The 12620-nt window shown below is 46.1% G+C and overlaps 4 protein-coding genes across 4 annotated transcripts; 2 read left to right on the top strand and 2 right to left on the bottom strand.

The window, feature by feature from the left end:
• Window positions 1–84: 84 nt before the first annotated feature.
• On the bottom strand, window positions 85–1374 carry PSV08DRAFT_178467 (uncharacterized protein; the record flags this gene model as incomplete). The annotated part of the gene is made up of 1 exon (XM_014217326.1): window positions 85–1374. The coding sequence occupies one exon, from the start codon at window positions 1372–1374 to the stop codon at window positions 85–87; it is 1290 nt and encodes a 429-aa protein (XP_014072801.1).
• Window positions 1375–2838: 1464 nt separating this feature from the next.
• PSV08DRAFT_409641 (uncharacterized protein) lies at window positions 2839–3985 on the top strand (the record flags this gene model as incomplete). Its single annotated transcript, XM_014217356.2, has 1 exon — window positions 2839–3985. The coding sequence occupies exon 1, from the start codon at window positions 3035–3037 to the stop codon at window positions 3983–3985; it is 951 nt and encodes a 316-aa protein (XP_014072831.1). The 5' UTR covers window positions 2839–3034.
• A 1374-nt stretch (window positions 3986–5359) lies between these two features.
• On the top strand, window positions 5360–8392 carry PSV08DRAFT_409640 (fungal-specific transcription factor domain-containing protein; the record flags this gene model as incomplete). Its single annotated transcript, XM_014217332.2, has 4 exons — window positions 5360–5484; window positions 5539–7813; window positions 7864–8046; window positions 8103–8392. The coding sequence occupies 4 exons, from the start codon at window positions 5360–5362 to the stop codon at window positions 8166–8168; spliced, it is 2649 nt and encodes an 882-aa protein (XP_014072807.1). The 3' UTR covers window positions 8169–8392.
• Window positions 8393–9127: 735 nt separating this feature from the next.
• Window positions 9128–10071, bottom strand: PSV08DRAFT_362096 (uncharacterized protein). The gene is made up of 2 exons (XM_014217357.2): window positions 9874–10071; window positions 9128–9814 (listed from the first exon to the last, which is right to left on the bottom strand). The coding sequence occupies exons 1-2, from the start codon at window positions 9986–9988 to the stop codon at window positions 9489–9491; spliced, it is 441 nt and encodes a 146-aa protein (XP_014072832.1). The 5' UTR covers window positions 9989–10071; the 3' UTR covers window positions 9128–9488.
• Between the last annotated feature and the right edge of the window lie 2549 nt (window positions 10072–12620).

Genomic DNA, 12620 nt, shown 5'->3' with positions numbered 1-12620 from the left:
CTGAAAAAACATGTTAAAGAATGATGAAGAAAAACTGCACCTCAAACCTTGCATCGATCCCCAAACTTAGTAATTGTTTTTTGTTCAACCTTCGTAGAGCTGGCAGTCCGGATCTTCCTCTGGAGGCGTGATTCCGTCTTCCGGGTGAAGCGCATGCCACTCACTAACAATCTTCCACGCCTCCTCAATATGCCAGTCTTTGGGAATGCCCTCCTTCAAGATGACGTACATGCGCCTTGCAAGGATAGCCTCGGGGGCAAAGGCAAAGCGCTTGTACTTCTCTGAAGCATTATCCATGAAAACTTGCTTAAGAATCTTTGCGTCTTCAGTAACGGGGACGATGTTCGCACATTCTTCCGTGTCAGCGTAGTCACTGTCCACATGTTCTTCTGTCCATAACCAGTACGGCGCCTTGTAGGCGACGAATTCGGGCGCCATGGTCGCAGAGTCCCAGTCAATGACGCCCGTGATCTGAACTTGGGTGTCGTTGCGGACCTCTGCAAGTAGATTGTATGGCATAAGATCTCGATCAGCCAATACGCATGGTCCGTTGAGGAAACCACGAGTATTGAGGGACTTGATGATTATACCGAAATTGTACCAAATCTCATTAAACGGCAGGCCGTCTTCTGTACAGTACTCGCTCCAGCGCCGACAAGTTTCAATGAGGTGCTCGAATGTGTCCTGGGGATGTTTGGACAAGTCGAAAGCCCGATCTCCGAGTTCTTCATGCTGCAAGTGGAGGCTCTCGACCTGGAGGCTCTTTGCATCCGAAGATAGAGCAGAAGGTGATATGTTGCCGCCTGGTCCCTCAACTGCAGCGATGATAGGAGCGAGTTGAGAGACTTGTTCGGCGACGCACTTCAACTGTTCCAAGTTCAGAGGGACATCTTTCGTCAAGGAAGAAAGGTTCTCGCCTGGAAGACGGTTCTGGATCATGTACGGCTTTCCAATAGTATTCTGGAATGTTAGGTCGTACCCTACTACCCGTGGAATGGGCAGTTGGACAAGCGCTCCAACAGTTTTAAGAATGGCGATATCGCGAGCCATGGTATCCATTGTGTTTTTGTTGATAAAGCGAGGAATTCGAACAACGTATGAGATTCCTGTATCCTCTGGTGTTTTGAACATCTGGAGGAGCCGAGTGGGAAGATAGGAGCTAAGCGTGGAGAAAACCCACTCAAGTTTGGTTCGTCTATGTCCTGGGGCGATGCTGACACCCGTTACTCGATTGTAAGAACCGCCACTCATATACTCTATTGTGACTTCAGAAACATCTTCGTGAAGAGCAGAGGCCACTGTGGCAATCTGGTGTCCAAAGAGTTCAAAGTGTTCGCTATCTGAAGGGTTGAGATCAGTAGGATTTGGAGTCATAATGACATATGACTTTGCAGCGAATTCAAACGTATTGATTGAAAGTAAAAGTTGATCTGAGTTGAGTTGAGAAAGTTGGTTGTGACTGTGAAGTTGAATTTCGTGGTATATCTAGGAAACTGGAAAACACATTGTGAATACAAAGTACAGGATTTCATTGTTCATCTACAAACAGAGTTCGCCCGCCAGCTACATAGTCTTATCTGTTCCGTGAGTACGGTGGAGAGACACTGTATCATTAATTGACAATGTTGTCCCGTTTTTCACTGAGGTGGTCTCATATAAATTTTGCAGCAATAAGTTCCCATAGACAATAGAATCCAAACACAACTCAAGCAACAAAGTTTTACAGAGTTCATAACAGAAATCAAGACTCAAACTTCCGATATTTACTGAAGACATCAATCAAAGTCTACCAAAGAATCATTCAAAATGTCACCACCTCCCAACGGAAAGACCAAGCATCACTGCCCTGGCAGAGATGGCTGGGTCGGGGATATTAGCCCGGGCAATTGCGTCCAGAGTGCTGATGGAACGCATTGTAAGACCCATGAAATCCCGTGCACACAAGGGTGTGGCAAGTACCATTTGGCAAGCCAAGAAGCCTGCAGAAAGTGTGTTGGAAAGAAGAGAGCTGATGAGCGCAGGGAACGAGCTGAACGGCAGAAGGCGAAGGAAGAGGAATCAAAGAAGAAGGATGATGGCTTCTTTAACCCGGGCAAGGAACGAAAGAAGCCTAAGAAGAAAGACCCAGATCCTGAGCCTGATGCCGGCGCAGCTTAATGCTAACGGTTCAGGACGCCTCGGTATTCGCAGCTCGTTATATAGAAGAAGGATAAAAAGGATATAAACCAGGCGGTGGAAGCCTCCTGTTGTCCATTCGATAGACAGTGATAAACCGAATAGAACATAAAATGATCCGTAAAATATTCAGTGCATATTGACTCTGATGTAGGGGTTTTCGCCTTGGATGAAGATGTCGGAGTTGATGCGGTGCTGGTCTGTCGTCTCCAGGCGCAGCTGGTGAGTGTATGATGAGTGGCTGTGGACCTGGCAGATATACCGGATGTGATATGTGAATGTAGAATTTGAGTTTTTTTCACTTGGAATTGTGTGTATATAGAGATTGCGGTGTAGTTCGAATTTAATGAGAATGTTTTGTTAATTTATATTGGTATCAAATATGGAGGGTTGAGGTAGTGGAAGACATGCTGATTCGTCAGTAGGTCTGTGTTTCAAAGTTTGGACTGTGTTGCGAGACAGAGTGCTAGATATTGCAGTTTGAATGAACAAAGAAAGAAGCAAAACAGCAAACTAGCTTTATGCGTATCATTTTGATGGTGGCCAGGATTATACGTGTTGTCCGGCCGTTGTGGTGGTAAATGGTACCCGGCGCGCAACTAGCCAATCACTGCTCTCGCAAGCGACTGCAACAATGCTCTACGTCATTGACATGGCCATCGACACAAGGTGTCGTGACTACGCGTTCTTTGCTCACCAAATGTGGCAAATGTCCTTCTTATAGCGTAGCAAACCAGTCTTAGATTTTGAGACACGCTCGTTCAACCGTACGTTTGCGCGTTTTACAATCCCGGTGCACTGCAGCAATCATCTACCCTGACGATCCACGATACTCTTTCAAGCAAGACATCATACAGTCATGAAGCGTGGAGCAATCGACTCGTTCTTTACGCGCCCGTCGCCCAAGAAACCAAAGTATCAAGCTAGCAAGGCCAAGTCGAGTCATGCTTCATATCCTTTTGCGATTCCACACCTACCAGAGGACTTTGCACAACAGCTGGGCTTTGCGCCTGCCGACGAGGGCAAAGTCATCAACGACCAGCTTGATTTGGATCTTGTCTACTACCAACCGTACATACCTTCCTCCATCGCTGGTGGCGTGTTTGAGTTTCTGCGGCAAGAACTCCCCTTTTACCGCATCATCTACAACATTACGCGCGGAGGAGTGCAGACACAAATCAACACTCCCAGATTCACTACCGTTTTCGGCGTCGACGATACATGTCGGTTTACTCCGGACGGAAAGATCATCGATGCCAAGACAAGCAAGCCGGTGGAGAAGAGCAGATACAAATGCGCACCAAGACCCATCCCGCAGTGCCTGGACGAGCTGAGAAAAGTGACCGAGGGGACGACGGGGGAGACGTTCAATTTCTGTCTCGTCAACTACTACGCACACGGCAAGGACAGCATATCCTACCATTCAGACGACGAGCGGTTTCTCGGCCCCAACCCAGCCATTGCATCTTTCAGCCTCGGTGCAAAGCGCGATTTCCTCATGAAGCACAAACCCATACCACCGAAAGATGGCGAGAAGATAGAAGAGCCCAAGGGTCTGAAGCTACCGCTGGGCTCAGGGGACATGATTCTTATGCGCGGTACCACACAAGCGAATTGGCTGCATAGTATACCAAAGCGTGCGGGGCCGGAGGCGGGCAAGGGGAGGATCAATATTACTTTCAGGAAGGCTATGGTGAAGGGGGGGACGGAGAATTACTATCAGTACAATGTTGGGTCTGGCGGGGTGTACAGATGGGATGCGAAGGCTGAGAAGATGATACAGCAGGAGATTGAGAAAGGCAACGATTGAATGGTTCGACTGTTGGCAAGGGGTTCGTGTCTGGGTTGGGCGTTGATGTAGTGTGGAAGCACACGTTGATGGACCTGTCATGCACTCGCATCAATCTCTCTGTTCTGCGGTGACTACCTGTCCGTCTCTCGTTCGTCTCTTGTCCGGTTGATATGGTTGCATCTGGATGGACTGGCGTGCTGCTGCGACTTTTGTGATTACGCAGCAGCCTAGGCTGGGGCAGGCAAGTCATGGCTCGAGCGTGAGCCAAGTCAACCCCGCTCTCGGGACTGTCGCGGCCACAGAAAGTATAAATTATGGACATGAAGAAGGGATCCGTGGCATTAGAGCAGAGCGCTGCGGAAAAAAGACTGGATTATGAGTGAGTCAGAGCCGCGCATCAAAGTAATCATGTCATGCGCATGGATGCCTGAGGGTGCGGTGGCGACGAACGCGTGCATCGTGCAGGCCAGCTTGGCGGGCATTGAATGAGGGTGGTCGGAGTTAAAGGCCGCCTAATTCTCCCAATGCCTCGACAGGTTTCCCGCCCACAACACAACACAACACCCACCACTTGTCTCTTGCTAGGCCGGTATTCTCCACGTCAATCGAGTCGCCAAGCCCAGGCCCGTGGTCGCAATCGTACAGTCGGGCGCTCTGGATAAGTGCAGCGCGCCATCTTGTCGTGGGTGCGATCAAAGGGAGCTCTGGTAGGGCGCAGCAGGAGCTGGTTGAGAAGGGTACGAATCGGTGCAATGCTTCGTCACGATACGCCTGCTGAGACAAGATAGGCAGTATTAGCAACAACACTTGGATACATCGGTGCCTTGCGATACCTCGATCATCAGAGCCCTAGCCAGCAGCTTGCACCCGCTTCGTCTGTCTAGCCCGCAAACAAGAGCGCTGCACGCTGTGGCTCGACACTAGACGCATCCACCCCACGACGGATGTTCATGGTTTCTGGGCATACATATTCGACCTAGAGGAGGCGGACTTCGGGGCGGAAAGCATAGGCTGTGTTGTGCTTGATACGCAGAATCAGCGGGAAAAGACGCAAGCAGTCGCAAAGAGGTCACCGCCAGGGCATCAAGCCATTTGAATCCCGGACTGCAGTCGTCACATCCCTTGGCGCCTGGAGATAGGCTCACCTCCGAAAGATTTAAGACCTGGCTAACCCGCGCTCGCATAATTCTCCACCTGGGCACTCTTTCACGCCCTCCTATCTGCGCAGTGCTTACTCGCGACAACGCCAATCTGCACCAGACGATCCAGAACCTCAGCTCTGCAGCTCAGGCGACCCACGAAAGCGTGAGATTTCATCATACCTTCACCTCGGCGATAAGCCCTTAAGCCCGCTCTCTCCACCCAACACCACACGTGCGACTGCAGCCCAGCATGCCGCCCACACCACCCTCGACAAATTCTTCGAGCGCCGGCCATTCGCCGCCAGATCCACAATTTCGCGTCGTACGAAAAAGGAACCGAGTCCCGTTGTCATGCGGGGCCTGTAGACATAGAAAGTAGGCATGCCTTGTAGGAAGCCATTGCGCTGTACCCAACGCTGACGCTTGTAGGCTGAAATGCAACCGTGGACATCCCTGCGATAACTGCACCAAGCGTGGAGATACGGCATCATGTACGTATGCTGCACCAAGCAACCGCAAGAAGAGCTCCTCAAGCACTAGTTCTGCGACGACCCCTGATGACATGCAAAACCGCATTGACCGTCTAGAAGGACTTGTCCTCTCTTTGATGACCAATGGCGCACAGAGCGCTGGCCCGGCTGCCGCTCATGCTGCCATCGCCAGTAGCCTCAACGGTGGAGCCTCGGATCCGCCATTCAATGTTGGTCAATATAGCACTGCCATGAGCACTGGCGCATCCGAGTCGATTCCCGAGGAAGATGTGGAAGAAGAAAGCGAAATGGAGAACGTCACAAAATCGATTGGCGTCATGAAGGTACACAACAACCAGACCGTGTTTGCTTCAGAGGCACATTGGTATGCCATCTTGGGGGAGCTATCCGAGGTCAAAAACTACTTTGCAGAGCACAAGAAGCAGTACGAAGATCAGCTCAAGAGGTACAGAGCAACACACATCGGAGACCGGCCTCCAGGGACATCTTTTCTCATGGGTGGACAGAAGCCCTGCTCTAAAGCTGAAGTTTTGTCACGCTTTCCTCCGAAACCAACGGCCGACCTTCTTGTGTCGCGATTCTTCAATACCTACGACCCTGGCATGCACATCATTCACGGACCGTCTTTTCAAAAAGAATACGATCGACATTGGTTGCAGCCAGAAGAGACGCCGGTCATCTGGCTTGGTCTTGTTTTCTCCATGATGTGCATCGCACTGCAGTCTTACACTCGGGCTGGAGACGAGCCACCAGAGTACCATAATAAGTCTTGGGAGATGTCAAGAGAGTATGGTGATCTAACCGCGCAATGTCTGACTTTGGCCGACATCACACAGCCCATTACTGGCATGATGGAGACGCTAATATTACATGTGCATGCTGAGTATGCTCGAAGCAGAGACGCCGAAGTAGGCATTCTTATCGGTACTGGCATAATCGTACGGCTAGCCATGCGCATGGGACTTCATCGAGACCCTGGGCCATATCCTGGTATTCCGGTATTCCAAGGCGAAATGCGAAGACGTATTTGGGCAGTTGTGCGTTCACTCGATTTGCTGTTCTCTGCCCAGGCTGGTCTACCCCCTATTATCAGACCGCGAGACACCAACACGGAGATTCCGAGAAATCTCTACGACGACGAGCTCCATGAAGACATGAAGGTTCTTCCGCCATCCAGACCCGAGACGGAAGCGACTCCCACTCTTTTCCTCATCAACCGAACTCGTCTCATCTACAAGCTCGGTGAAGCTGTTGAGTGCACAGACACTTTGACCTGCGCATCGTATGACGAGGTAATGAGGCTGGATTCGGAGGCTCGTGAATTGCATGAGAACATCTCGCCCCATCTCAAGATGCGCGGTATGGACGAGTCAGCACGAGATCCCTCAACTTTGATCATGCAACGCTTTACATTGGACCTGCTCTTCCTGAAGATTATTTGTGTACTGCATCGGAAGTACCTGGCTTACGGCAGAGTACAGTCGCGATTCTGCTATTCGAGAAAGGCCGTTATCGAAGCATCGTTGATGCTCCTGAAGCACCAAGCAACCCTGCATAGGGAATGCCAGGCTGGCGGTCGGTTAAGGAACGTGAAATGGTTCATCTCATCCCTGACAACCGTCGACTTCCTCCTCGCTGCGATGATTGTATCCTCAGATCTCTACCACACCACGGCACAATCCACTCCTCGGTCTCCATCTTCGACAGATACAATGTGTTGGAGTTCGGACCGGGTTGATGAGATGCTAGACGCGATCCAGATAGCAGTCGGCATTTGGGATGGTCTCAAGGACAACTCCATGGAAGCATACAAAGCGCACGCGACTCTCAGCGTCATGTTGGAACAGCTGAAGAAACATCGGGCGACGAAGCAAGCACCAAATGGATTCCAAGCAGCTTCGTCAACATACCCAATCACACAAATGGAGGATGCAAACGTTGCTCCAGAACATTCAGCAGCGATGACATTGGGCTTACTCAGCACAGGTGGCATGACACCTAATGCGAACATGTTTGATCAACGATACCCAGCAGGCATGGCCAATCTCTTGAACGACCCAGTTTCTCAGCCATCTACAGGCTTGACACCTCAGTACAACCAGCCTATGGGCGGTCCCACAGGGGCTGAGAACGTACCGAGTCCCTTTTCCAACCTATTTGGAGCGAACCTCTTCCACAATCTGGACCTACCACCAACTGACAATATCAACTGGGTATGCTAGGCTAATCTCTGGGGAAATTTACAGTTGCTAATATTTGACAGGACGCATGGGACTCGTACATTCAAGGTCCCGGCATTGAAACTACCAACAACTTTTTCCAGATGGATCTGGGCAACATGCCAATGCAGACGGAACAGAATGGAGCGCCGTCAACAGGACAAACACTCAACCAGCAGTCTACAGCAAGTCAGACAAACATGTTTGCGCAAGATGTCTATATGGGCGTGAGTATGGCCGAATAGATACCCGTAATCAAGACCATGCATTAACAGCAGCCTAGGCTGACGCGAAACCGGGACCCGGCGAAGGCTACGTCGGCGGCTTCCGAATGCCAAAGTCCAATTAAAAAAAAATCAATGCACACAAATCAGCCCATATCTAACGCGTCATGACCTCTGTTGTACAACGTATGTTACCCTTTTTGTGTTCCATCCAGCTAAACTTGTTTGGTGTTTTGTGCGCGCAAGGGCGGCCCTGGGGGCCAAAATCTCCATAGTAGTTAGTAGCTGTATTTAGAAACCCATGTATCATGTCCAGCTGAGTCTTGGAAGGAAGGGGGCGCAGCACAAGAAATCTCGTGTGCCCTCATGCTGACTACCTATTCATCTCGTCAGCCTCTTCTTCGTGACAAGGCTACTAATCTCTCTTCTTTCACTCTCCCCTCCTTCTCCTCTTATTTTCCTGGTTGGAAAAGTCGCGCAGCTTCTTTCGGAACGTACCACTACTGATCTTCAGCTTCGAACTACGTACCTTTCTTCCATCCCACTCTTGCCCCGCCCACCTGCGCCACGCTACGAACCCCCGCACCCCCGCCATCCCACCTACCTAACCTACCCACCGAATCCCGAGCATCGCGGCCTTGTACCTACCTTGCCATATCCCCACATACACTTCGAACCCCGAGATCCATACATACACGTAGCTTTCGCGCCATCGCTATAATCGGACTGAGTCGAACATGACTACGGGTAGTAGTACGTCGCAAGCAACGTCGTCGACGACGACGACGCCTTTGGCCTCGCATACCCTCGTCCCCACCGATGCACCGGCTATCAACTCGCAGCCCGTCGAGTTGGATGCTAGCGCGTGCGTTTCGGCTGAGGAGGTGAGCAGGAGGAGGAGAGGGAGTGAGATGGGGGTCGTTGCAGGGGGGAGGAGGGGGAGCGAGGTATGAATCTTTTTTTCCTTTCTTCCTTCCTTTCTTCATTCACATCTCTCGCTTGCCATTTCGGATTTTTGTTTGTAGTAATTTTGGCGTGCTTGGAGAGGGTAAGCGGGGGGGGGGGGGGGGGGGGGGGGCAGAGTGATAATGGAGAAGCTAACGGTGGTGAATATAGAAGAGAGACGAGATTGTTGCGCAGAGAAAGGGGGATCCGGGGGTGATTGTTGATGTGCCGGGGGGACTGACGGCTGAGGAGGTGGAGGCTGTGGGGAAAGTAGTTCGGTGATTTTTGATTCTAGTTCTCTTTTTTTTTTTGTTCCTTTGCACTCTGGTGGTAGTAGAGGTAGGGGAAAAGAGGGTTTCTGATAAAGACTTTGCGTTGTTGTCCCTTAGTAGTAGTAAAAAAGTGGGATGTTTTTTTTTAAATATATACATATACAAAATAGGAAGACATGTTGTGCGCTGAATGGGGGCAGCAAGTGGTGGGAAATGCGGAGGATTTTTTTATTTACAATCCGTACCCCCGTATACAAACTTTCCGTCACTATTCTCGCACCCGCATGTGCCATCGCGGGGACTACGGATACATCCCATCCCCTCGCCATCCTCCTCACCCCGCACGCCCGCTGCGTCCCAGAAAAAAGTAAACGTATCTTTACGCGCCGTCATCTTGGATCCCGGGGCGCAGTTGTAGGCTTCGCATGTGCCGTACGGGGCGCCGTGGGACTTGTCGTATTGGTGGTCGATAGTGAAGACGGCAAAGGTTTGCTTGCTGAGGCGCGTGTTGTGGCTGCATTCCGCGGCCTGGATAGCTTTGCTTACTTTTCCGGCTGGGAGAGAGGTGGGTTAGCCGGATGTGATGGAGGGAGAAGAGGAAAGGTAGACGTACGTTTGCAGGCTGGGGCGGCCGGATAGGTGGCGTTTGAGTGTGAGGTTGCTGGGTCGAGGGTTGCTGTTATGCCGGTTGCGAGGGCGAGGAGTGCGATGAGAATTGGTTTGAACATGGCGAAGATTTTTGTTATTTACTTTTCTTAACTACGTGATATTGGCGGTGATGAGTTATTTTGGTGGTCCAAACGAGCGTCGTGCTTTGGGTGTAGCGAAATGTCGTCGTCCTCAAGTATAAGTACATCCCCCCTTGAGCATTGACCCTGGCATTCTCCGCGATCTCTTTTTATACACATCTCATAAGAAGGACTGCCGATGATCCACATGGAGCCCGCAAGTAAGGTGTGCACGTTGCGCAAATGGCATGTTTCGAAACGATGAAACAGCGCTAGACAGGGTGGGACGGCTGGCCTTTGGAGGTGGAGTGTTTTGACATACGAGGTTCTAGAATGATACAAAGACGGCTTGCGTCAGCGTGGTCCCTGCGGATATTACAATGAATCAAGCTTTTTTGATTAGTACAGGGTATGAACAGAGTTTAGAGGAACGGTCAGACTTGTTAAATGTGTGAAACGTTAAAGGTGAAGGAAAGACTTGTGGGGTGGCTGGGTACCAGCCACCTAATATTCTCACCTATATATACTCGCGCTCTAACTACCTTAGTTAGCTAATAAATCTATTATCTAATAGGTTATAAGCCTAGATACCTCCACTGCGATAAAAACTCCTTCCCTCTCTATTTTTAAATATTTACTAATAAATAGCTCCCTTAGTTAATTTAGCACGCTAAAATTAAAACTAATAGAGCTTATAGAAATAAAACTAGTAACGGCTAACTACTCTAAAATATTATAATAGCGTATTAAGTAAAAACGTCTAAAGTAGACTTAGCTAGTATTTTAACTAGAATAACTTAAGTTTAGAACTTATATCTAGAAATATACTTATACCTAGTAGAGCCTTTAGCAGTTAGAGATATAAGTAATATAGTATTACTAGTTTTACCCTACTACTATAAGCTACTTATACCTAGAGTGCCTTAATCTAACCTTATTAGCTAAACTATAGAAGCACCTAATAGGTGCTCCCTATATTATAAGTAATAAAGTAGAAGAATTCACTCTCTAGGTATAATAACGGTTAGTTAGAAAACTACTTAGAATCCTAATAGGAAGGATAGATATTACAGGGCTAAGTTACGTAATATACTATTATACTAAGATAGTGCTATTAGTAATAGCAGGACCTATATATAATAGCAGCTATTAGAAGTAGAGATAACTATTAGTAATAGTAGGTTAGTATTCTAATAGTAGGACTAGAAGTAATAAGAATATAAAGATAGATAGATTTTATTATTTACTCTCGTTATAGTTAACTTAAATTATACTTTCTTACTAGTTACTTAACTTTATAAGATTAATACTTATTAGTCTATTTAATATAGATTAGAAATTATTAAACCTAATTATTACTTTCTATATAAGTACACTTACTCTACTATATTATTAAATAACTACCTTATAGCGCTCTTTATACTATCTTACTTACTCTAATCTAGATTAAGCTTAGAGAAGTATTAGCACTAAACTCTATATAATACTTTAACTACCTATAAACTTAGTAGACTTAGGAAGATTAATATTAAAATACTTAATTAAGATTTAAAGATATCTTATAATTACTCTTAGTTATAAGCTAGCGCTAGTAGACTAGTTTAAAGTTCTAGATAAGAGCTTAACTTAGTAATTAATAATAAGATACTAACTCTAAGTAATAATAAGGTAGATAATAACGCGTATAACTTATAAGAGTTATAGAATCTTAGGCACTAAGCTATAATCTATATATAGTAGATAGCTAAGTTATATATAAGTAATAATTAATTAGCTTATAAGTTAACTAATAGCTATACTAAATAAAAAGCCTATTAAAAAACTTAAGATAGTAACCCTAGATAAATATAATAATAACTAAGAAAGGTTATAAACGTTCCTTACTAATATTAAGTTATACTATAGCTATAATAATATACTAAATAATAAAGAAAAGATACTTATAGCTAATACTTATATAAAAAGAAAAGTAGTAAGCTAGATATAACCTTATATAGAGGACTTTCTAATAGATATTAATAGTAAAGAAATAAAGAATAAGATATATACTTTATTTAGTAGTTAAGCTAACTTTAAGAAGAAATTAAGATATATCTTTAAGAAGGTAGATGTAGAAAGTTAAGTAGAGAAAGTAATATCTTATCTAAAGTAGACTAAAGCTATATTAGCTTATATAGTAGAATTTAAGTAACTATAAGTATAAATTAATTAAAATAATTTAGTACTTTAAATAGTATATAAAGTAGGTCTAAAGAAAAATATTAAAAATAAACTTATATACTATAATAAGCTAAAAGATTTATACTTATTAATTAAGTTAATAATAAGAATTAATATATAATTATAGAAATAAAAAGAAGCTTAGAAAAGATATAAACTAGAGCTACTTTTTACTAATACCTAAAAGTATTAGAGTAATAAAAATTATAATAAAGATATATATATAACTAGTAAAGTATAAGATAAGTTTAAGAATAAAAAGAATACTTAAGGAAAGTTTAATAATAGTCTTTCTAAGAAAGAATACTAGAAGTATTATAATAATAAGGTATATCTTTACTATAGTAAAGTAAAACACTTCTATAAAGACTACCTAAAGAATAAAGTTAAGTAAAAAGTAATTAAGATTAAG

The sequence above is a fragment of the Bipolaris maydis genome (assembly GCF_028858645.1).
Source record: "Bipolaris maydis strain C4 unplaced genomic scaffold PSV08scaffold_6, whole genome shotgun sequence".
NCBI classification, from domain to species: domain Eukaryota; kingdom Fungi; phylum Ascomycota; class Dothideomycetes; order Pleosporales; family Pleosporaceae; genus Bipolaris; species Bipolaris maydis.
This window is presented reverse-complemented; position numbering and strand designations above follow the sequence as displayed.

Bases quoted from the DNA above. Each gene is read 5' to 3' on its own strand.
- PSV08DRAFT_362096 (XM_014217357.2), bottom strand. From the start codon at position 9,988: ATGTTCAAACCAATTCTCATCGCACTCCTCGCCCTCGCAACCGGCATA. The intron at 9,815-9,873 runs GTACGTCTACCT...CCTCTCTCCCAG, and splicing joins GGCCGCCCCAGCCTGCAAAC to CCGGAAAAGTAAGCAAAGCT.